The sequence below is a fragment of the Marmota flaviventris genome, chromosome 17 (genome assembly GCF_047511675.1).
Source record: "Marmota flaviventris isolate mMarFla1 chromosome 17, mMarFla1.hap1, whole genome shotgun sequence".
In the NCBI taxonomy this organism is placed as follows: Eukaryota; Metazoa; Chordata; class Mammalia; order Rodentia; family Sciuridae; genus Marmota; species Marmota flaviventris.
In genome coordinates, this window is record NC_092514.1 from 76,551,650 (window position 1) to 76,576,484 (window position 24,835).

The 24,835-nt window shown below is 53.1% G+C and overlaps 1 protein-coding gene across 1 annotated transcript in view; it reads left to right on the top strand.

The window, feature by feature from the left end:
* The window catches only part of Rptor (regulatory associated protein of MTOR complex 1), a 332,581-nt gene that overhangs the window by 263,503 nt on the left and 44,243 nt on the right, over positions 1-24,835 (top strand). Inside the window, exons 15-21 of the mRNA XM_071604063.1 lie at positions 14,298-14,372; positions 16,950-17,015; positions 17,399-17,590; positions 21,254-21,394; positions 22,142-22,259; positions 23,071-23,211; positions 23,636-23,794. Of these exons, the coding sequence (XP_071460164.1) occupies positions 14,298-14,372; positions 16,950-17,015; positions 17,399-17,590; positions 21,254-21,394; positions 22,142-22,259; positions 23,071-23,211; positions 23,636-23,794 (892 nt within the window). The remainder of the gene's footprint in view (positions 1-14,297; positions 14,373-16,949; positions 17,016-17,398; positions 17,591-21,253; positions 21,395-22,141; positions 22,260-23,070; positions 23,212-23,635; positions 23,795-24,835) is intronic.

Consider the following 24,835-nt stretch of genomic DNA (forward strand, 5'->3'; position numbering starts at 1 on the left):
ATTTTAAAAAGACACTGCAGCTAATAAATAGGTTTAGTGTGTTTGGCAGTTCCAAGATCTATTTACAAATATCAGTTTATTTATATATACTGGTAATGAACAATTAGAAGTTGAATTTAAAATAGACATTAACAATGGCATCAAAATATGAAATAACTTAGGGATAAAGTCTGACAAAAGTACGAGTCCTGCTCCTGAGTCCATATGGAGATGCAGACTACCTGGAAAGGACAAGACGATTTTGAATAGAGCAGAAAAGCTGGAAGATTAAACTGCCTACCCAGGACTGAGCTGTAGATTCCAGGACTCAGATCTGAAATGGCATCAGAAAGACAGATAGATAATAGAACAGAAGGAAGTCAATAAATAGACCCACCCAAACCTGGGAGCAGGGGCACTTCACTGTAGTCCTAGCTCCTGGGAGGAGCTGAATTAAGAGGTTCCCTTGAGCCTGGGAAACAGAGCGAGACCCCATCTCAAAAACATGAGACCAGCTGTCCACATGGATAAGAGATTTCCAACAAAGGGGCAAAGACAAGTCAATTCAGTGCAAAAAAGACAGTCTTTACAACTATATGGTGCCAGGGCAATTGTATATCCATATGCAAGCAAAATAAATTAGAGCCCATACCTTGGATTGCATACAAATTAACTCAAAATGGATCACAGAGGAAATGTAAATGTTACAACTATACAGCTTCTAGACAAAAATATAAGAAGAGACTTCCATGACCCCTGGATTAAGCAAAGATCTCTCACAAGACTCAAAGAGTCCTTACAGAACAAATTAACAAATTGGTTTTCATTAAAATGAAAATGTGTACATCAGGAGAATGAGCACAGCGTTCACAGATGGGGAAAGTGTGTGCTGATTGTGTCTCTAATAAAAAAACGTATCCTGAGAGCACGTAGGAACTCCCCAAACTGAACCTAAAAAAAAAAAAAAAATGCCAAGAAAAGTGGGCAGGAGGTCTGAGCAGAGGCTGCGCTGAAGCAGCAGGAGTGGGCAGCATGCACGTGGAGACATGCTGGGCACTGCCAGTCAGGAGAGGTGCGCATCAGCACCCGATCAGGTCCCCCACACCCATGGGACCTCTGAGGACAGCGGTTGTCAGCACACACTCACCCGTAGTGCAGCCCCTCCACACACGGGCTGCACTCACCCGGGAGACCTGGGAGACCTGCAGCATGGTCAGGTTTCATAGCCCAAAACTGGAAGTACCAGTGAATGAATAGGTGAAGGAGGTTTGCCACTAAGGGGATCCTACTCAGCAGTAAGAAAGCAGGATTCACCCCAGCACGACACCCTGAGGACAGGAAGCCAGTGGCAGAAAGCTGCAGCTGTGCAAGTCCATGCAGAAGGCAGAGCAGGCTGCGGAGGGGCAGGAGGGTCGCCAAAGGCAGAGGTAGCTTATGAGGGCTGGATCCATTGCCCTCATTGTGCTGGGGCTTCACAGGCCGCACATAAGCTTCTCGTGTAGCCCTTCCTCCTCAATGAAGCCATTGAGCAATGCCACTGCCAGATGTTTGGCATAGGCCCCAGGCCAAATCCAGAGCTGGGAAGGGCTCATGCCTAGCAGGAGGAGTTGGAGTGGGGGCTGGATAGCGGCAATAGTGCTGTATCGCCGTTGGACTTCTTGAGAGCAGTAATGATTCTGTGGCTGTGACGAATGTCCCTTTCCTTAGGCACATCTCTGGGTAGAGCAGCGGGCTAAGTGCAGTTTTCACAGTGCAAAAGAGGGCAGGGGCAGGGTGGGAGGCGATGGGCACAATATTTGTTCGACTATCCTCAAGGCCATGTGATGAGAGGTCAGGGTACGTGACTGCTTGATGAGAAGTACAGGAAACGTGGCCAGATCCATGTTGTCGCAGTGCATGCTCTGGGAAAATGGGGGTGGTGGTTCTTAATAAATTCCTCCAGTCTGTTGTTACCATTTTGCTCTCTGCTAATTAAGAAGATTAAGGGAGGGAAGGCAGTTAATTAAGGACTGCTATAGCTGGGTTCCAGTTAATTGAGTTTTTTTTTTTTTTTTTTTTTTTTGTAGGCACAATTAATATACAATTCAGGCAGACCTTCCTCGTCACAGTTAATAAAGTTTTATTTATAGTACCACTAGGGAACACCAAGGGCACCGTGTCGGTGAATGTGGAAAAACACTCTGAGCTGGTGTTTGTGAAGTGAATCCACATTTGGGGGTGGGAAGAGACGTGGCCATATGTGCAGGCTTCCCTGGTCCCAGGAAAGAGTCAAACAGTGAGTAACAGGCAGTCGCAGGAAGAGCAGGGTTTCTTCCTCCTGCCTGTCTCACAATTGCTGCCGTTGCCACTGCAAGGTGGCTTCCTCGCAGTTCACTCACTCGGACATTTCCACAGCCTCTCTCTTCCCATCCCTCCGCTGTGCCCCCTCCGCCCCCTCCTCACACATACACACAGACTCATTTGAGGCAGTGTTTGGGGTCAGTGAGGCTGGCTTCCCAGCACCACACCCTGACAGCGCAAAGCCCGGGGCCCTGGTGGCCCTCAGCAGTGGACCGTGACCACCTGTGAGAGCCACCTCCTGGGCCAGGCTCTTCCTTGTTGGTTGTGTCCTGGACTCCTGTTCCCATGCTTTCTACAGGAATGAACTTTTAAGAACAGTCTTAGGGGCTGGGGCTGGGGCTCAGTGGTAGCGCACTTGCCTGGCCTATGTGAGGCACTGGGTTCAGTCCTCAGCACCACATGAAAATAAATTAAATAAAGGTATGGTGTCCATCTGCAACTAAACGAAACCTGAAAAACCATCGAGTCTTAGATCACAGAAACCTGGAGAAGATAGGACGTGGAGTTCCCACATAGCACACCCGGGTTCCCCCGCCGCTGGCCTTGTGTAGTGCCTGGCCACTGACGCGCCATGCTGGTGTCTGTCCTCATCGGGGCTGTGGTCTCACGTTGCCTCAGCTTTATGTCCAGGATCCCACCAGAGTCCCTGCAGTCCCCGAGTCCTCCTGTCTCCTTGGGCTCTTCTGCCTGGCCCTGGAAGCTGGAGGAGCACTGGCCAGGTTGGGCATTTGGTAGGCTGCTGCCCACTGCAGTGTGTCCAATGCTCTCCTTGTGGTTAGACCTGGAGGCGAGGGCCATCTCGCACGTGCCCTGGTCCGCGTGTGCCCACGTGGCTGTGCCCACGTGGCGTTGGTGTGGCGCCCGGCTGAGGAGGTGTTTGCCAGCTTTCTCTCCTGGGGTCCCTTGACTCCTGCTGTCTGTGCCCTGGGATGTGCTGGCGTTCATCTCTAAGCGTGGCTCGCTTGTCTTCGGGGCACGCCTGGTTCACGACGTCCCTCCCTGCCGGCTCAGCCTGCTCTGAAGCCCCGGTCAGTGGCTGCTTCCTTCACTGCCCCTCATAGAATCAGCCTTTCTGCCCCCACCTTCCAACCAGCAGTGACTGGACAGAGTTAGTGACTTCCACCCTAACATCGGGAGCTCTGCCAGTCAGGTTAGGCAAGGCTTGGGAGAGTCCTCGGGTACCAGCCTCCAGCCCAGAGTCCCTAGGGCCTCGTGGTCCTTCCTTCCCGCATCCCGGCTTAGCCTGCCTGAGCTGCTTTGATGGTCCACTTGCATCCTCCACTGCAAGTTGCAACATGCAGAAAGTCGTCAGAGTGCAGTGTCAGGAGCATGCGCGTCAGAGGCTGCGCGGGCAGGGCGTGCTCTTCTCAGTGTCGTTTTCATTGTCACACACAGTGACCACCTCTTAACTGCAATTGCATGTGAGGGAGGGGCTGCTTTTCAGGAACCCTCCGATGGGGGAGATCCAGGTGCACCCTCATGCCATCCCTGGAAAACTGTGGGCCAGGAAGGCAGTACCCCGCCCCACCGGAGCCAGGTCCCCATCCGAGCCCTGGGTCGGGCCTTGGTAGACCACCTGCCAGGAGGAGGCCAGGCCCAGGCAGACAGGCATGTTGGTGACAGCCAGGCTGCTGCTGGGTCTGTCTGGAGAGTGTGGGGGTGTCATCAAGAGGGTGCAGTTGTTTCAGATGTCTCTGGATGAAATGAAGAGCAAAGGGAGCAAGCCGGAAATGGCTGCCTGCCCACCAGCCACTTGGGGTGGCACCTGAGGCTGACCCGATTAGGCACTGAGTGTTTCCATCTAGGGGTGCTGGGTTCCTTGTCTCTGGTCAGCAGAGAACTGAAGAACAGGACACAGACCGCCCGCAGGCAGCAGGTTTATTGCAAAAGTGACAGTAGCAGACTGCTCCAAGGAGAAGGGCCAGAGCCAGCGACCAGTGGGGGAGTGTGGGCTGGTTCCTTTCTTGGCCACTGGAATTTCCTCCTCTCCTCATCTCCTCTCTGTCCATGCATTTGTTTTAGTTTTTCTATTGGACCCACACTTAGGAGTACGAGTACAGAAGTGTCTGTCTGATTGGGTCCCTGCTTGTGTCCACGAGCACGTTTGTCAACTGGGAGGTTGACCTTGTTGGAAGGCCCTCTTCGTGCTCTTTTGCTCTGGCCCTGCCCGACCTCCTCACTGACCGTCTTGCCCTGGCTGACTGTGCCCTTCTACGTCGCCCTCGAGTCTGCAGAAGGCAGCCTGGTTGTCAGGCCACTCTCAGTCACCAGCTCAGACACCTGACTCCAGCCAGGGAGTGGAGGCTCCCAGGAGGCCCTTCCTTGTGGAGCGCCTGGCTGGGCTGTGTGCGTGTCCCCCAACTCTCTGTCTAACCTCCCTCCCCCCGACTTTGTCATTTTGGTGGGAAGGGCAGCCGTAGTTGACTGGCGTGACGTGAGGCCTTGGAAGCACCAGCTCAGGCGCCTTTTCCAGGAACTGGCTGCTCTCTCCCTCTGGCAGAATCGAGGTCCTGAGAGCCCTGCCTAGAGGGAAGGGGCTGAGTGGGCTGTCCCCAGCAGCACTGCCCAGGAGGAGCTGTGTGGGGGAGGCCGCCCTTCGCTGCTCACACAGAGGCAGGCAGAGTGCGCTTTTATATCGGAAGAAGTTGTGGTTGCCACTCAGCTCTGCGCTTGAAAGTGGTCAGCATGGTGGAGTGTTGTATGTCTCTTACCACAGTTGTTAAAACTTGAAAGAGATTGCACCAAAAAAACAAACTATAATATATTCACTTATAAATATTTGGAATAATGCAGCAAACGAATAGATGATATACCCTGACAAAATGGGGTTTGTCCAGGGATACAAGGATGGTCCAACATTAGGGAAGCTACTGAGGGGAGGATGGAAGGATCTAGTGTCTTCTCATGCATACACAGCCATCAGGAACTCCTTCCCCACAAGAGCTTTCAAGTCCACCCAGCAGCAGCTCACAGGGGCGGGTGGCAGGAGAGCATTCCCACTGAGGAACACGGCCAGAGGACACTGCCATTATCAGCACCTCCCATGGATGGGAGAAAGAAAGGCATAAAACTAAAACAATAAGACTGTCACTGTTTGCAAATGACAGGAATGTGTGCCTAGAACCCAATGGGATCAATTAAATACTAATAAGAGAACTTACTAGGATGGAGGCTTAAAATTAATATACAGAAATCAAAAGCAACAACCAGGTAGAAGATAAAATGGAAAAGAACACCCATTTATAGTAGAATCATAAATCTAGGAATAATCTTAACCTGAGACATAAAAAGCCACTGTGAAAAAAACCTTAAAACATTCCTGAGAGACCCAAAAATCAACTTGAACAAATAAAAGCATAGCCTGTTCTTTACAGAAGGGTTCAATGTCATAAATATGTCAGTGTTCCCTAAGTTAATTTATAACTTTAATATAATCCCAATAAAATTACCAGCAGACTTTTTTTTTCTGGAACTAGACAAATGATCTAATCTCCATGTGGAGAAATAAATAAGAAAATGCAGAAATATTCTGAATAGGAAGAATAATGATGGAGAAGTAGTCCTGACAGATACCAGAATTCACCATGAATTCTCAGTAATCAGCGGCAGTGTGGTACTGGGCCACAGGCGGACACGGCACCGTGGAGCACCAGACACGGACCTGAGTAGGCGTGAGACATGCATGATGGAGATGTCACTTAGGTCACTGGGGTGGCAATGGCAGAGCTAGGATAACCGGAGGCAGTTATAGTCGGAATCTTAAATCTCCCCCAAAAGCCCATGTGTTACAGGTTTGTTCCCCGAGTCTTTGCCGTTGGGAGGTCGTGGAGCCTCTAAGAGGTGGGGCCTAATGGGAGGTCTTAGGTCTTTGGGAACACCCTCAAGGAGATAGTGGGACCCCAGCCTTCCCACTTCCTCCATCTTTGCTTCCCAGCTGCCATGAGGTAAGTAGCTTTCTCTACCATCTGTTTCCACCATGATATCCTGCCTTGCCACAGGCCCAAAAGCAAGGGAACCAACAACCACAGAATAAAACCATGAGCCAAAATAAATCTTTCCTCCTTGTATATTGATTTTCTCAGGTATTCTGTCACAGTAGTGGAACACTGACACAGAGGCTGATCCTGAACACCAGAGTTAAAGAGCAAGTGTCTTCAAATATAAAGAACAAAGCCATGAAAGTATTAGAAGAAAACCCAGATGTGTTAGCTTTTTCATTGCTGTGATCAAAGTACCTGACAAGAACAACTTATAAGAGGGAACATTTATTTTGAGCTTACTATTCCAGAGATTTGGTCCACAGTGGACCAACTCCATTGGGACCAAGGTTAGGCAAAATATCACGGCAAAAGGGCATGGAGAAAAGTTGGGTAGCCAGGAAACTGGGGATAGGGAAGGGCCACAGAGAAGATGCATCCTGGAGACCAAAGACTCAGCCTAGATGTCTTTGAAAAGTAGCGAAAATAGCAGCATTCACTTAGTGAATCACCTCCTCCAGCTATGCCCCACCCACCCACAGTTGCCTCCCAGTTAATCCATTCAAACTAGGATGGACTGATTAGGTCACGGCTCTCGTGATCTAATCATCTCACCTCCGAATATTTCTGTATTCATGTAGGAGGTTTGAGGAGACACCTCACATCCAAACCACAACATTCCATCTCTGGCCTCAAAAGCTTATGTCCGTCTCGCAGTGCGAAATGCATTTAGCCCTTCTCCAAGAGTCCCGTAGTCCCAGCACAGCTTTGCCCAAAGTCCAAGTCCAGAATCTCATCTGAGACTCAAGATAAATTCTTGGCTTTGAGCACTTATCAAAAGCAAGTTACGTCTATGCAATATGGAGTGGCACAGAGTACACATTCCCATTCCAAATCACAGTGACAAGGGTGCAGAAAGAAGGGATGAGACCAAAACAAGACTGAACCCGTCTGGGCAGACTCCTGGTACAGCATCTAGGACACGTGGCTGCAGGACGTGCTCTGCAGGGGTGGGGCTGCCCCACCTCTTTGGCCTTAGCGGTTGTGGCCCTCGTGGCCTCCCTTAGCCTGGCTCTCTCCACAGCCAGCAGGTTCTGTGGCAGACAGTCCACATTACCAGCATCGCTTAATTCCTAGGGTTTCCATTCCAGCTTCGGCTCCACCTTCACAGTTTCATGCGTCGCGCACTCGGGCAGCCCGCGGAGATTCTGACCCTGCTACACTTTGCCTGGCCTCCCAGGTCTTCCTTTGAGTGCTCCACGACCCCTGAACTCCGGCATCCTGCCTTCCTGCAGAACCAGCAGCATGTGGGAGACGCCAGGGTCTGCCATCAGTCTATGCAATACTTGGGCTCCCTGGGATCAGGAATGTAGTGGTGTCTGTGTGCCTAGGCAACTAAGCACAGTGAAATAATTTCCTAGGCTCCCTTGTGCAAGCAGCACACCCCCACCGTCTCTTCTCAAAGGAATCCTTCCTTCTTCCCTTTGAGCCTGCAATGGGTATGATTTTGCTACCAGCAAAATCCATGCTACTGACTGACTGCTTGTGCTGCCTTGAAATTTCCTCCACCAGGTTAATGAGTTCATCACTTTTAAGTTCAGCTTCAAACAAAGTCTCAGGACATGGGTAAAATGTAGCAGAGTTCTTTGCCAGAATATAACACAAATGGCCTTTAGTCCAATTTCCAATAATCTTCATTTTCCTCTGAATCCTCATGAGCACAGTCTTTATCGTATGCATTCCTATTCTCATTCTGGTCTTTTGAGCTCCCATCAAAATCACATATTAAGCTCTGCTTACATTTTAAGACCTCTCTAGCCTGTATCTCCAAACTTTTCCGAACTGCTCCTACAGGCCAGCTGCAAAGGATTTTGAACCACATGGTTAGGTTAGTCATAGCAACAACCTCACTTCTCAGTACCAATTTCTGTGTTAGTCACCTTTACATCACTGTGACCAAAATGCCTGACAAGAACAACTTAGAAGAGGAAACGTTTATTTTAAGCTCATGATTTTAGTAATTTAGCCTCTGGTGGGCCAGGTCCATTGCTCTGGGTCCAAGGTAGGACAGAACATCATGACAGAAGAGTATGCTCAGTCCATGGCAACCTGGAAAGGCAGTGGGGCTGGGGGTGGTTGTGTGTGGGCCCACAAGGTGCACCCTTCCAGGGTACACTCCAGTGACTCACCTCCTTCAGCTGTACCCCACCTGCCCACAGATACCACCAGTCAGTCCATTTAAACTAGATTGGACTGAGTAGGTCACGGCTCTCATAATCTAATCTTTACGTCTGAACATCCCTGCATTATTAACACAAGAGCTTTGGGGGGGCCAAACCTAACACCAGATAAATTCTGGTTTGGGGGTGGTTTTTTTGTTTGTTTTGGTATTTGCAGATAAAAAGAATGCTTTTATTTTATTTGTTAATTTTTTGGTGGCGCTGAAGATTGAACCCAGTGCCTCACACATGCTAGGCAAGCGCTCTGCCACTGAGCTACAGCCCCAGCCCAGACAAATTCTGTTTTAACCTTCAAGTGATGAAAGCAGAGACTCAACCTAGATGTCTTTGAAAAGTAGCAAACCTGACTGCATTCAAGTAAGAAGGCTATCTGGAGGGAAATATCACATAAGCTGAGTGGCACACTCCCAGGATGGGTGCATTGTCAGCTGTGGAAGGCAGGTAACATGTATGACTGCCACACTGCACCCCATGAGTATGTCATCACAGGTCCAATTAAAATTTCAAAAAGAAAGAGAAGCAAGGCACAGAACCTGGATGTGGTAGGTCCTTTTATTTAAGAAAAGGGTTGCCGTGTATATATATCCATGTTTACATTCTATAAAGAAAAACATTTGCTAGTTGTGGTATGGCACACCATTACATGGTAATCCCAGCAACTCGGGAGGCTGAGACAGGAGGTTTCCAAGTTTGAGGCCAGCCTCACCAACTTAGTCTCAAAACATAAAGGACTGGGAAGGTAGCTCAGTGTTAGAGTACCTCTGGGTTCAATCCTCAATACTAAAAATATATATATATATATATATATATTTTTTTTTTTTTAATTAGAGGAATAAATAGGAAACTTAATTCTGATCATGTATAGTGGCAGGGGAAGTAGACAAGGCCAGGGAGAGTGGAAGCTCCATCAATGCCTTTCTATCATTTTGATTTTTTAATCTTGAAAGTATCACATCTTATAACGTGTCCAAAAACAGACCTAAAGCACAAAAGTCTGTGCACATAGGAGTGACTTTGGCACACTGTCAGCTGCCGCACCGTCGTCTTGCTCCACGTCGATGTCTACCCTGGATGGCACGTAGGAGAGGGCAGCCAAAGGGCTTCTCAGTATCTGAAGTTATTGGCCAATTCTGGAAAATGGGAGTGTCCGTGTCTGTGCTTGGCGAGAGGGAACCTGGGGGCTGAGGTGAGGAGGAGGGTGTCTTCCGTTCCTGGTAGGTGTCCTGCTGAGTCTGTGACCAGCAGTGAGCCTGGTGAGCAGTAGGCAGAACCCCTAGCACCTGTTACTGTTCCTGGCCCCACTGGCTTAACGACCTGAGAGCTCAAAGCCACTGTGTCTTCCAGGCCCCTGGCGCAGCCCCCCGGGGCTCACCCGGCAGGGCTCTCCTCTTGCTGGGAACTTCCTTACCTTGTAGGCTGCAGGTCCTTCCTCCGGGCAACAGTGAACTCTTTCCCGGGGGCCGTGCCTGGTTCCGAGTCCCACGCTCCAGGCTCCCCACGTCTTCACGCTGCCGTCATGCTCCACTCGTTAGGCATGGCTGCCTGTTGGTCTGTGTCAATTCCAGGTTTCCTGCTGTCCCATCCTCTGTAAGAAGGAGAGTTGAAGCAGGCTCTTTCCCCCATGCCTCTCTTGCCAGATCCTTTGGAGGGAAGCCTACAAGCGTTCCCTGGTTCCCTGGTCACCTGCAGGGCCCAGGGCCTGGGCTGGGCTTCCTCCTACTCTTTGCTCCTTTGCTGGGTCTGTTCGCAAGCTGCTGCTACCAGTCCTCCCGTGTTTGCCTGCGTGTCCTAATTCCTGAAATCCTAGTGCACAGAGACCCAAAGGAGCAGGGTTGGTTTCAGTGTGGTGGGGGAGGGTCGCTGAGAAACCATTCCTTTTTCTACTCTTTCCTCTGCTCCCACTTCTTCTCACTCTGGCCTTAATATGTCATAGCCGTGCTTGATCTCGGGAGAGCGCAGACAGCACGGCAGAGCCTGGGAGGTGCTGCCTGCTGACGCGTGGCAGCTAGAGCCCTGCCTTGGCTGGGCCGGACCCTCTCCACCAACCTGTGCTTGTTCAAGGCGCAGCACCTGTCTGTCTCGCCTGCCCTTGTAGTTTGAAGCCTTGCATTCCTTTCAGTTTAATGAGGCCCTTGGCACTGCTGCAGGGCCAGACCCATGGAGGTGGGGCCTTTCCCTATCACAGTGTCCCCAGCAGTTCAGGAGGAGGATCCCGAGCTCAAGGCCAGCCTCAGCAATTTTGCAAGGCCCTGAGCAATTTAGTGAGACTCTGTCTCAAAATAAAAAATAAAAGGGCTGGGGATGTGTTTGAGCGCCCCTGGGTCCAGTCCCCAGCACACACCAAAAAAGATTCAAAGGCAGTTCTGGGTCACCTTTGCCTATGCATTGTTCTTAGAGATTCTGTGGCCAGTGGTCTGTGTGAAGGTCACAGAAGTCCCCCTCCCCTTCATTGTTCTTCTTATCAGTAAGGAGGAGCTTTGGGCATTCCTCCTACAGATAATAGTTTTTTTGCTGAAAGTGTAGCATGTGCTATTGACTTGAGCCAGGCAGGGCCAGAGTGACCTTAAGTAAATTGCTTTTTAAAAGAAAGCATTGGGTGGGGGTGGTTAGTACAGTATGCCTGGTCTATAGGATTATCTCCCTAACCCCCTGCTCCTGCCATTTATGTCTCTCTGCTACCTGTCAGTCACTGGCAGAGTTAACAGGCCATAGGAGGTTGCACCCTACCCCTTTGGCAGGTGTCACTGGGGAAGGGGCACAGAATTTTGAGTGTTATAAACCAAGATTAAATGATACCTGCTGAGCACTGAAACTAAGGTAGATGTCTGAAAGTATCATTACTGCTGACTGCTCCACCGTGTAACAGCCTCATCCAAAGGGAGAACGTTTAATAGGCACCTCATCATCACCAGGCCCAGATCTGGAGTTACTGTTCACGTGAAACTGGCGTCTCAGGTTCCCTGGCTCCAGAGGCTGATTCAGAATTAGTAGGTTCTGCCTTAGTGATGCGTCATCACACTTCAGCAAGGCATGGTTAAGGGGGCTGGGGATGTGGCTCAAGCGGTAGTGCAGTCGCCTGGCATGTGCGCGGCACTGAGTTCGATCCTCAGCACCACATACAAATAAAGATGTTGTGTCCGCCGAAAACTAAAAAAAATAAATATTAAAAATTCTCTCTCTCTCTGTCAAAAAAAAAAAAAAAGACGTGGTTAAGGTGCTATACATCCGCGGTTGGGCTCTGATTTGATCTCTCAGTCTTCTGGTTGCCACACAGAAAAGCAGCTCCTTTCTCAGAAGGTTTTCCCATTGCTGAGGACATCTGCCGCTCACTCCTGCCCTGGGGCGGGGCATTTACAGGGAGGACAAGTCCATGCACTTTAGTCTTGTCAGCAGCCTCAGTTAAGGCGAGGAATCTCTTGTTTCCTAAAAACTGCAGGCTTAATTGGCTTCCCGGCTCAGGTTAAAAGCAGCAGCCGGAGCCCACGCCCCCTCTCCAGCCTGCCTAGTTCCCATCTCAGCAGAAGGAGGCCAGTGTCCCACCCCATCAGTTTAGAGCTGCCCAGAGAACTCCTCATTATAACAGCATGCTGACGAATGGGATGGGCAGAGAGCTTCTGGGCTGCAGTTGCCAGCAGATTCCACCTGCAAAGCCATTCTTCCTCTGAGAAGGGATCCTGAGAAAAGGGGCACTCCCTCTGTCCCCAAGAGCAGAGCCTCTGGGAGCTGGTGAAGTGCATCTCGCTCTGTGGGCGCATTATCCTTAATGTCCTAATGGATTTTCCTGCACATAGACCCTGGACCCCCAGTCATGCCAGGCTGACCACTTAACATCTTGTCCGTGCTTCACAGGTCCCTTCCTCTCCAAGAATAACGGCATTCCTCACCTCTGTGCCACATGACAGTGTTTTCGTGGCTCTTACGTGTTACTTGGTCTTCGCACCACCTGAGCACAGGTTCCTGAAACCTAGCTGGCAAGCAGGAGAGCCTGGCCTTCAACCTGGGTTCTGTTTCAGATCCTGCCCCCTTTCCTCTCTTCCTCAGCTCCATGGGCCTGGAGCCTCCTGAGACATTATCCTCAACCCCTGAATGTCCAAAGCATGATCATTTCATTCCTACGAAGAACCAGCAGTTGCAAAATGTCCCCCAAATCAGCCAGTCCCGTGTGGAGGTTGGGCTACCAACTCCAACCAGCCTCCGAGCCAGGCTGCTTCCTCTGCATCACCCAGGAAGCTGCGTGCCTGGTACGGCAGGAAGCCTCTTTCCTCCCGGGCACCCATCTCCTCCATCCCCAGGCCTCATTCTTGCCCTCCACCCTGTAGCACACCCTCCCCTTGGGGGTCTTCGGCTTCCACCAGTGCCCCTGCGACTCGACTCTGGTCCCACTCCAAGCTTCAGGTCTGTGTCCACCTCCTGCTCAATGGCTCCCTTGTGTCTCACAGGTACCTCCAATGCTGACCACAGGGCTCCCACCCTGGAACCCCGTACCAAATGGTCCCCCATCTCTTCAGGCAGTAGTGCAGGAGGTGGGCTCCCCTGCCCCTGCCTCTACAGCACCTCTCACCTCATGGAATCAGCCCCACGATGTGGCCCTCGTGTGGGAGCCTCAGCTCTAGTCTGGCCCCTTCCAGCCAGCCTTTGTTGCCACTGCAGGAGACCTCGGACCTGGGGCCCTGCTGCGTGTCCGTCGTGCCTCAGCTCCTGCTGGCCCTTCCACGCCTCCTGGCCCTGTGTGATCTGCTGCTTCTGCCCGTTTCCCTTCAGTCCCTTTCCTCCCCGGCTCTCGCTTCCACCCTGAAACAGACCTGCCCAGTCCTCAGCCTAGCTCCTGCAGACCACCCACCCGCAGCTCCTGTGGCTCTGGTCATGCATGCTCGGGTCACCTGTACGTGGGCTGTCAGCTCCTTTGTCTCCCAGCAGCAGAGTGGGACATGATCACACCTGTCTCCAGGAGCAGGCCAGTGCTCACGTAGTAGGCCTCAAAAGTGTGACAGACAATGACCACAGCTGGCCGTGTTCATGTGTTCCAGTGACCCTGAGAGCTGGAGCCACTTGTGCACCAGGCAGTTGGCCCAGCACTTACCTTTGAGTAGCTCTGCCTTTGGTCGGGGACTTGGACCTCTAGGAGGCTCCTGTTAAAACATGACCGTGAGATGAAATCCATAAGTATTGTATCGGTGTGCGTGACTTTCCCTGTGTTTTATGAGTCCAAGCAAAATCCCCTGAAAAGCTTCAGCAGGCGGGAAGCTGTAAAAACAAGTGGTGTCCAGTGTTGGACATGACCCAGCAGGACTGGGTCTGGGGGTTGGGGGCTGGGGAGGCGGAAGCCGCTGTAAGCACAGCAGCCTGTCCAGCAGGGAGAGATGCAGAGCGTGGGATTCAAGGCACTGGGCCACATCAAGCAGGGGTGCAGCTCACACAAGACTGCCAGCGAGTGCACGTCCCAAGGCACCATGCAGAAGATGAGCACAGGCAGAGAGGGGAATGGAGGCTGAGCATCCCATAGGAAGCCAGAGGGGGATGAAGCAAGCCAACGGCGGAGGGCTTCCCCAGAGGCACTCAGGTGCTGCCCTTTTGGAAGTTTGTTGGGCCCAGCCCCTTTCCCTTGGCTGAAGAAGCGTATCCATGCACAATACCTGAGCTGTTCACAAGGGAAAATGCCTCTCAAGGAGCAGGACTCTCCATGCGTCCCTCGCCGTACTTATGGGAAACAGGGGCCCAGCCACACTCACACGTTTCTTCCTCTGTCTCCTTTCTCCTCCAGTCGTGCCAAGCTGACCTCGTGAAGGACAACGGCCACAAGTACTTCCTTTCCGTCTTGGCTGACCCATACATGCCAGTAAGAACCGACCTCATTTGTCTTTTGGAGGGTCCTGGGAGTTGGGTCCCCTCCCTCCCCCCCACATGTGTGTCTGCGCAGCTCTCTAGGGAGGAGCAAGGTGGCTGTGGCCACTTGCTTATGGAGTTTGGGGTGTGGGCAGCTGAACATGCCGTGCCCTTCCTGCCCCTGAGAGGACAAGTTGACCTGCATCCCAGGGGGCTTGGTGGGCTCACGCCAGTCACCCTTTACTGGCAAATCTTTGTCCCCTCCCTAGCACCTGTCCACCCAACTGGATGGCCCTGCCGGCACTCTCACATCTATGGCAAGGTGACTCAGGTGCCTCGGAAGCCCTGGAGCATGGCAGGATCTCAGGAAGGAGGGAAGACGGGAGGAGGAAAGAAGAGATTATTTAAAAGCTTATATTTTAAATATTTTTATTATTAAATTATTCAAAAATTAGATGTTCACGGATATGATATATACTAACTTGTCATAACGTCTTAAGGTCAATGTCATTGTTCCCACCTCCAGCCCTAGCAAAGGAATGAGGGCAGAATAGACACTCCAGATAATTCCTTAAAGTAATTTTGCCAGAATATTTAAGCATATTATCATTCCAGGTCACTTTGGTTGTGTAAAGGAACTTCTGTATGTGATTTCACCCTCTACTTGTTTTTCTAAACTAAATGATAAAAGAGAGAGAAACACAAACAGTACAGAACTGTTGTACAGCAGGTCATTGGTACTTCTGTGCTTCACTTCAGTGACATATCTAAACATTCCCACAGGCGGTTTGATATACTTCACATGAGTCCTGGAATAAACCTTCCCGTTACTCAGAGCAAGTAGGAAAACCAATCTAGCAAAGGAGAAAGGGCTAAGCTGCTGTGGACAGGCCGCAGCTCCAGTGCGTGAGAGTGTGAGGGTATAGCCAGGTTTGAAAGAGAAGGAATTGTCAAATGCCAGAACTGAGAGACCTATGGAGCCCTGGTGGGGCCTCCAGGATACCACACTCCACACAGACCCTGCACCTGTGCAAGTCGAGGCCCTGAGCAGACAGCACTGCAGCCGCGCTCACGCCAGGAGCCCGAGAGGCGTGCCCTGTGCCCTCACTAACAAGGACGAGCAGAGCTGCCCCGCTTCTGAGAAGGACCGCTTGTCCATGTCTGGGTAGAAGGAAAAGAAGGACCACCTTGGGCCTGTTCAGCCTATGGGGAAGTGCGTGAGCGCCACAGCAGGAAGTCATGAGGGCCACTCCCGGGTCCCCTGGGGGCTGGAAGATACCTATTGCACAAGGCCTGGGGACTCTCCCAGAAGCTGGCTTGCCCTCAAGGCCTCCGTCAGGTGCAGCAGGAAGAACTGGCCAGGCCACAGTAGGAGAGCTGCACCCAGGAACGGAGGCTCATGGAGTCCCTGCAGAGACTGAGTCGGCATAAATGAGAGTGGCAAAGGTCCAAGACAGTTTGGTCTAACTACATCAATGGTAGATCTAGGTGTTGTTTTTCAAAATAGTTTTATGCCTGCATAAGAAAAATGCCCTGTGCTTCATACCTGTCCTCAAAAATAAGTAGGAAGATCTGAGGGAAAGTAAAAAGTGGAACCTAAAACAGAAGAACACACCGTGGTTATCGCTGAGAACTCAGCAGGCGGAGTGGACGGTGGAGGAGGAGCCACGGGGTGTGGTGTGGGTGAGCTAGAGAAGACTGGCCTGGGAGGAGCAAGACCCAGAGGGTGAGACGCAGGCGCCAAGTCCACTGGGGCTCATCTCGTTCCAGAGCCAGGGGAGGTGAGGCAGAGGAGAAGCCACAGTCAAGCACACTGTGACTGAGAACTTGCCAGATCTGGAGGAAGGATGGGGTTTTGGATTTCAGAAGCACAATGAGTCCCCTGAAAGCCCAATGAAAACAAATTCACCAGGACACACTTTAATCCAAGTAGCAACTGTCAGAGGCGAGGAGGAAAGTTCCAGAAGTGGCCAGCCTCCTCCCCTCCCCCGGAAGGCCACCTGCAGGGCCAGCCCCTGGGTGGTGAGGTGACACTTCCCACTTCTAACTCCCAGAAGGCACCAGCAGGCCCATGAGAGCCCAGAGGGAAGAGCAGGCCGCGGGAGCAGAGGCAGTGGTAGGCATGCTGGCAGGATGTCAGTTGCCACCAGGTAGAGGGAGAGAGGCAGAGCGCGGGATTCAAGGCACTGGGCCACAACAAGCAGGGGTGCAGCTCACACAAGACTGCCAGCGAGTGCACGTCCCAGGGCACCATGCAGAAGATGAGCACAGGCAGAGAGGGGAATGGAGGCTGAGCATCCCATAGGCAGCCAGAGGGGGATGAAGTCAAGTTAGGATGTTCTCTGCTGGCCTTCCCTGGCCCCGCTCATGGCACTAACAGGTCAAGGGTGCAGTCTGCCCACCCAGGCGAGCCCAAAGCTGCTCTTGCCCTCTGGGTCTTGCTCGTCCCAAGTCAGAAAACAGTACCAAGGTGGCCCTCGTTCTCAGCCCTGCCTCGGCCACCCTGAGGATGTGCAAGGTGGTGCTGCTATGCTAGGGAACCAGGAGCCACCCTGGGGGAATGTACACCAAGGCTGGCTTTGTTTTCCAGGCTGAACACAGGACCATGACGGCTTTCATTCTTGCTGTGATCGTCAACAGCTATGTCACAGGGCAGGTGAGTGTCCCAGTGGCTGCAGTCCCCTGAGCCCTCCCCTGGCATTGCAGAGGAGACTGTCTCACCCCACATGTCACAGAGCTGACGTTCAGCCAGGCTGCCATGTTTGCAGAGGGCACTGTGCTTCTGGCATTCAGCCTCAGAAAGTGGGCCAGCAGGGCACACCAGCCAGGGCTGCTGGTGCACCATCAGCAGAGGCCCGGCCCTTCATTTAGCTCACCATTGTGGGGGCGGATTGAATCCATGGGGTTTAAAATGAGGAAAGTGGAGCAATCCTGTATTGTGACTGAGCAAGTCTTCCCCAAGAAATGGCAGCTGCTGCCATCCAGGCCCAGAGTCTGAAGGCAGAGAACCACCTGTCTGTATTGTCCTGCCCTGTCCAGGAAGCCTGCCTTCAGGGGAACCTGATTGCCATCTGCCTGGAACAGCTCAGTGACCCCCACCCACTGCTGCGCCAGTGGGTGGCCATATGCCTGGGGCGGATCTGGCAGAACTTCGACTCAGCAAGATGGTGTGGGGTGAGGGACAGTGCCCACGAGAAGCTCTACAGCCTCCTTTCTGACCCTATCCCTGAGGTGAGTTGTCCTCCTGTGGGTTGCTCTAAGCCAGACCAGGGTGTCGGGGTGCCTCCTGCCCATGTTCCTACTATTGCCTACGGAAAGATCATGTTGGAACAATTCAGAGGCTTTCCCAGGCTAGAGTGTGGGCTTACGTCCCAAGACTCCAGGGCCACGTGGAAATCACACAAGCGGGACCCTGGGATCTCGGTGCAGTCATGCACTGACAACCTTTCTGAGGTCGAAGGGGCAACTGCGGGCAGGCCAGGCTCTGCACTGTAGCACCTTGTGGGGCCAGGCTAGGCTTCAGCTGCAGCAGCCTGCGACCAGCACCCACCCCCAACCCCGGCTCCCAGGCAAAGGCATTATGCACGTCAGCCACACAGCCCTTGGCTGGCCATGGGGGTGGAGGCAGACTATCCAGGACCCCACCTGCCTCCTCATCCTGTGGACCAGCTTGAATGGAGCCCATGAGGCTCCCAGACCCCCCCAATGGACTGAGACCTAGCACCTATGGTGGCTCCAGCTGCCCCCAGGGTAGGTCTCTGGGGGATAGGGCTCGGTGCAGGCAGCCTGCTACCAGCAGTGCCTCACTGCCCTTGGGGGCGGGACGAGTTCTCCAAGCCTCTCAAAGGGAGGTGTCCTCAGGAATAAATCCTCGGGGAAATATCTTTAATTTACTTTCCAATTTGTTCTCAAAGAAACAAGGTGACATATACTAGAAGTGTGGAGAGCCGGGGAGGAGCTGGAGGGAGCAGGCGCTAGGCATGATGTCCCCTCAAAGACTAGGCCAGAAGAGAAGCAGGATCCAGGCAAGCTTGCCATAGGTGGCCAGGGAGTTGGTCTGAGTGTCCTTGTAGCCAGGAAGACAGCCTCCCCAGGCCTATGGTCCCTGTGGTAACTGAGGGCTGGTGGTCAGAGGCCAATCAGTGGTCCCAGCCTGAGGCCAATGGGATGTCCTGGCTGGTTCTCATGTGTGGTATGGGGCCCTGGGCAGAGTCCTGGGCTTTCCAGAGCTACTGCCCACAGGCCAGCCTCCTCATGTCCACTACACATGGACTCAAACCAGATGGAAAACCAATGTCATTCCCCCAGACCCTGTAATCACTGGGACAGTGCCTATAAATGTGAACAGTGCCCCTGAGATATGAAGACCAAATGTGGCTCTAAAGTATCAGAGCCCATTTAGAAAGGACTTGTGAAACCCACCAGGCCCAGAAGGCAGGGCAGGGGCCACCAAGTAGTGTCTGTGGAAGAGGGCTGGCAGGGCTCGCTTAGGCCAGATGGCGCTTTCATTCAGAACAAAGCTTCCATTTCTGCAGGTCACACCACAGCTAGGATGTGGTACATGCAGTTGCTGGTCGGTGCCCTCCTGCCCCAGGAAGTAGACCCTGATGCATTGTGGCCAGCTGCAGGGAGAGGTGGGCCCTGATGACACAGGTGGCTAGGGAAGGGTGGCTGAGTCCCTGATGGCAGGATAGTGAGTAGGAGCTTTGGAGCAGGGACCTTCTGGGTGGTGGAACACAGGACCTGACCTGCTTTCTCCTGCTGCGTGGCCATCTGCTTATCATGATGCTGGTCACCTGGGCTGCCTGTCCCCAAGTTGCTGATAAAGCACTCTGCCCTCACGTCTTGGGTACTTAAGGAAGGCCTCCTGCTGAGAGCACGGGTGTGTGTTGGCTGACAGTGTTGGGGCAGATCCTGGTGCACCCCATGATCTGCATGTGGAGGGTACTCCGCAGAGGTGCAACCATCTGCCCAGCTCACTAAGACCTGCCGGCTGCTGGTGCTGCCCAGTCCCCCTTGTCACACGGTGGCAATATCCCCTGTGTGACCTCAGGGCTCACTCTGGAGGCTATTTGTTGGACTTTGATGGGGACAAGGGACCCTGCAATGTTTGTCAAAGATTATTACTGCATAGTTGTCAATAATTCAGGGTCTAAACTGAAACTGCCACTGTCCCAGGTTTGAGTGGAGGGCACTGTCCTCTTGGCTCGCTGAAGGGTTCTGGGTGGCAGCCCTCTGTGCACTTCACACCTCAGTAGGACTTGAGCTAAGTCTCTTGGAGAGAGCAGTGGCACCTGTCCCAAAGACACCAGCCCTTGTTTCAGGGATGCCCTGTGCCCATCCATCTGGGTATCAGGTCTCCCTATGGCTTTGGAGAGCCCTAACATCATCTCTCACCTCCTGTGTTATCAGAGAGCAGAACCTGCCTTTTGGAGGAACAAAGCCTCTTGGTGAGACATCTTATGGGTGGGCAGTTTGCCCAGAGAGGAAACTTGAATAGCAGCGGGAGGGCCTGGCTGTCCATGTGAGAGGGCAAGCACTGCTCCAGACACTCGACCGCCTGCTCGGACCCAGATCCTGCCTTGGCTGCCAACAGAGGTGGCCCCTCTCCTTCCCAGGGAGCTCTGCACCAGCGTGCCCGCCCAGGAGCATGGGCTGCTGTGTGCGCCGCGCGTGTGCAGCTGACGGCAGACAGCTTCTTCAGCGTGCTATGAAGGCCTGCAGCTGCTCAGCACTCTCCCTGCCCACTGAGGGCTGCACAAGCAGCCTTTGAGCACGCCCAGGCTGCCGCAGCGCCCTTCCCGTCTCTGGTGATGGCACCAACCTTTTCCCTTAATTTCCACAGATTATTTTTGATTAGGTTTTGTATGATTAGGAAAAACACAAGAAGTATATAAATCTGCATCTGAAATGTCCAGAATTGGTTTTTATTGGTGATGCTGGTCTTTGTCTTAGGCAGGAGTCCTGATCCTCCTGTCCTCCCGTGCTATGGTCCTGTTGGGCACAGAGCCACTTGTGGGACGGAAGGAGAGTGAGGTGTGGGGGCTCAGGAGCACGGCCCCAGACCTGCAGTGCACCCCATCTGCAGATTGGGAAATGCCTCCTCAGGATCTGGAGACCTCAGTTTGTGCTGTGGAGCTCTGAGTGGCAGGGACTCACAGTTCAGGGGTTGAGACCTACTGGACCTTCCCGTTCTACCTACTGTGACTCCAAATGCATTCAAAGCATTATCCAGGATCCCCCACACAGACTACTCACACCCACAGCAGTCTTACCAACTTTTATTGAAATTCTGGGATTTTTCATGTTATTTCCTTGAATCTTCCTGCCACTCCTATGTTAGAGATGAGGAAATGGGCAGCATGAGGTTGGCTTCTTCCCCAGGATCACAAGACACTGGAGGCAGGAAAGCTGAGCCAAGACCCTTGGACACCATGCCAGCCCAGGGTGCTCCCCTCATTACCTCTGGACCCCCAAGGACTCAGCCTACCCCGGCCTCCATTCCACTGTGTTTCCAAAGCCGTCTCCCATACTACCCCTTCCCTCTAAGCCCAGTCCAGCCCCTTCCCCAATACACCTGTCTTGTTCAACCACAGATTCCACAGTGCCCAGGGATTCTTTCAACTCCAGCGGAAATGCAGCTCCCACCTCTGCAACCTGGTCCTCGTGCCTGAAGCTGGGGCCCTGATGACCCTCTTTGGTTCCCCTGGACTTCCCCATCTCTGCTCCATCAATACGAGTGTAGCTCTGGCTTAGAGTACTGTTCAATGAGCACGTGTGAAATTGAGTTGAGCTGAGCTTATCTAAACTGGATTGGATTGACGTGCAGGCTTCTCCCGGCAGATAGCAAACGCCAGCCATGGCATAACTATGACCCCATCCCTTGCCTTGTAGGTCCGATGTGCAGCTGTCTTCGCCCTTGGCACATTTGTGGGCAACTCTGCTGAGAGGACAGACCACTCCACCACCATTGACCACAACGTGGCCATGATGCTTGCCCAGCTGATTAATGACGGGAGCCCCATGGTCCGGAAGGTATGTGAGGTGGGGTGTGTTCTGCGGGTCACCTGGAGAGTCTGACAGGGATTTGGGTAGTTGGTGCAAGTGGCCAGTGCGGGATGGTGGCAGTGTCTATGAATGACTTGGCAGAACCTGACCCCAGCTCAAAATAGTGGTGGAGAGGATTCATTTTGTAGACAAATCCTGATTTGTTTCCTCACATCTTTTCATATCTCTGAGCACTCATGTTGTAGCCTTAAACTGTCCCTAAAAGATAGGGATTGTGTCCATCTCCTTGGACTAAGCATTTGGCCTGAGTCACTTTAACTCCCGGACTCTCCTCATTCCCTCTTAGGGGCTGAGGCTGACATAGCTATGAATGTTCTAGAGGACGCACTGCAGCTTGGCAGCATAGCCTGCTTCGGTTTGCTCACCAGACCTTGGCGTCGAATAGAGCAGCCCTTTCCGCCCAGGGTGGCAGGACTGATACCTTGCCCACCCTGGAGTTGTGCACCCACATGGTGGCCCCAGGAAGTCCCACATTGCTCCCACCTAGCTTCCACAGGCTAAGTCTGGCAGGCACGCGGTGTTCTTTGGAGGCCCTTCGTGCCTCAACGGCCATCCGCTTGCTCATGGCTTGTGCCCGTGCCGGTGTCTGATGCCAACTATAGTCCTGCTCTACTCTGTTCTGTTGCAACTCAGTGCAGGTGTTAGTTCACAGGCCTGTGATCCAGTGGATTTCCAGCTCCCGTGAGCCTAACTGTCCCTTCTCCCTCTCGACAGGAGCTGGTGGTGGCTCTGAGTCATCTTGTGGTGCAGTATGAGAGCAATTTCTGCACCGTAGCCCTGCAGTTTATGGAGGAGGAAAAGAACTACCCCTTGCCGTCTCCAGCAGCCACAGGTACAGCTGGTGACCCTGGCCTTCGCCACAACATCAGCCATCACTTAGTTGGGCCAGATCTGAGTTGAGGTTTCTGATACTGGCTGTGGATGGCCCCCAGGGTTTCCATTGTCTTGGGCATTTAGCCAAATATAAAGGACAGGAAAAGGGGCCACACTCTGAACCTCTTACTCTTTTCCTTCTTTCCCTACCCTTTTTGGAAACCAATTTCATGGAAATCTTGAAGGATGGCAAAACTGTGGCACAGGGACTTGCAGAGAAGAGCATTAGCATCTTCCTGTGGTGACTAATGCAGCCGCATTGCCGTTGGTCGAGTTTCAGTGAGTCAGGCGGAAGCAGCCTCCGCTTGCTGGAGCACAATGGGTTTTGACGCTGGTGTTTCATCCTGGTGGACTGCCTCTTCCTCCAGGTCACAGTGGAAGGGGCTCTGACCCCCAGCAAAGTATTCCTCTCTGTCCATCAGGGAGGATGAAGAATGAGCTGTGGACCAAAGCAGCCAGTGACTGGAGGGAGGCACCCCCAGCAGACCACGCGATGGAGCTCAGCCCTGCTGGCGCTCCTAGGCAGGGTCCATGGCCCGCACCCCTGAGCACCTTGTGGGGACAAGCTCACTCTCAGACTGTGCACTGTCTGTCCAGCTGGATCCCAGGCTCATGTCCGATCTACTGAGCTAAAAAGCCCCTCTTCTACATTCTTTCTGCCCCAGTGGCAGCTGCTGGCTTCTTGCTGCACCTGCAGACTTGGGGGGGTGTGCAGGGTGTGCGGCCTCCTGCCACGAAGCCTGTCACTATCTTTCTTTCTTCTTTCCTAGAGGGGGGTAGTTTGACCCCAGTGCGAGACAGTCCGTGCACCCCCAGGCTGCGCTCCGTGAGCTCCTATGGAAACATCCGGGCTGTCACCACGGCCAGGAGCCTGAACAAATCTTTGCAGAATCTGAGCTTGACGGAAGAATGTAAGATCCTGGAACTCTGTGTAGGTGGGAAAGGTTCAGGGTGTTGCTTTAGGAAACTTTTATCTAAGCAAGTACCACTCTGCCTCAGCCCTTCTCTGCCAAGACACGCACCCCGACTTCCTGTCTGCGGTGCGACTAGCCAGCTCTCTAGGGAATCTCCTTCTAGTCACAGGTGCAGGAAGGCTGTTATAGTTGAGCACACAGAACAGCCGAGGGCACTTCACAGACTTGCAGGGAGCAGCAGTCAAGGCTTGGGTGCCGTGACCCCCGTCCCCGGGAGACCATGAGGGTGTGTGCACGCATTGTGCCTGTGTGTGTTAAGCCTCGTGTTGTAGAAGAAAAGCCCACCTCAGCAGGCTGTTAATTGTCAGAGCAGAGGGCAGGCCCTGGCACCACCCTGACCTGCCCCATGTGTCCCGGCCAGCGGGCAGCTCGGTGGCCTTCTCCCCTGGGAACCTCAGCACCAGCAGCAGCGCCAGCAGCACACTGGGCAGCCCCGAGAACGAGGAGTACATCCTGTCCTTCGAGACCATCGACAAGATGCGCCGCGTGAGCTCCTATTCTGCCCTCAACTCCCTCATAGGTAAGCCACCCCACTCTGCCCTCCTCCCTCAACCCACGGGCCGGCCCACTCCCCAGGACAGCACAGGCCTCGGTCCAGGTCAGGCAAGTGGGCCAAGACTATCACAGTTGAACAAGAAAGAATCAAAGTTGACTGAACCACGAGGAGGTAAGAACAATCTGCCCCAGGACACAGGGAAGCTGGGGTCACTTTGTTTTGATAGGACAATGTTTTATGGGTCAGTCCAGGGTTAGGGGAGCCATTCAGCTCTCTGGTGTAGGAGGGCTGTCATCACTGTCTCTCTGACTATCTGCACTGGATGGACCTGTCCTGTTGGTTTCCAGCTATGTGTTCTTGCACCCTGGGAGACTGGCTGTTTGTCACAAGTGGGCGACTGGGGTGCTGGTATCAAGGGAGTGGAGGCCAGGGGCACTGGCCGACTCGCCACAACACCCAGGCCAGCTGCACCCAGTGAGGTGAGAGCCTGCTGCAGGAGGCAGAGGGCGTTGCTCCTGGGAAAACCCTCGGGCCACCTGCAGAGCCTCCTCCTGGTTCCAGGTTCTGCTACCTGCTCGCTGGTGTCAGTGGAAATAGGAACTTGCCGTGTTTTCTCTTCGTGACTGTTTTTGAGATTGCTGGCAACAGATGTAGCCCTGACCCAGCAGCCTCCTCCTCTCCTGTTCTGACCTCCAGCCAGTCCCAGTCTTCACAGGGTGTCTTTAATGTGGAGAAACACGTTGTATGTTCCACAGTGACAGGGACCAGCACGTGGAACCTGCGTGTGCTGCGTCCCCACTTGCGCATCATAGAGGGAGCCTGAGCCCTGCCAACCTGCTGTCCCTGAACCCCTGGCAGACACAGCCGCCCTGGAGGCCTCTGATGCCACAGCCGCCCGGGGGCTCGGGACCTTGCAGGCTGCCTGGCGTTGGTATTGACCTCGGCACCCTCTCTGCCGTCTGCTCGCATCACACCCACAGAGTCCGATCCTTGCTCTGCTGTTGGGCGTGCAACACTAGGCGAGTTGTGGCTGCCTCTTTTTCTATAAGCAAACAGGACTTGCCC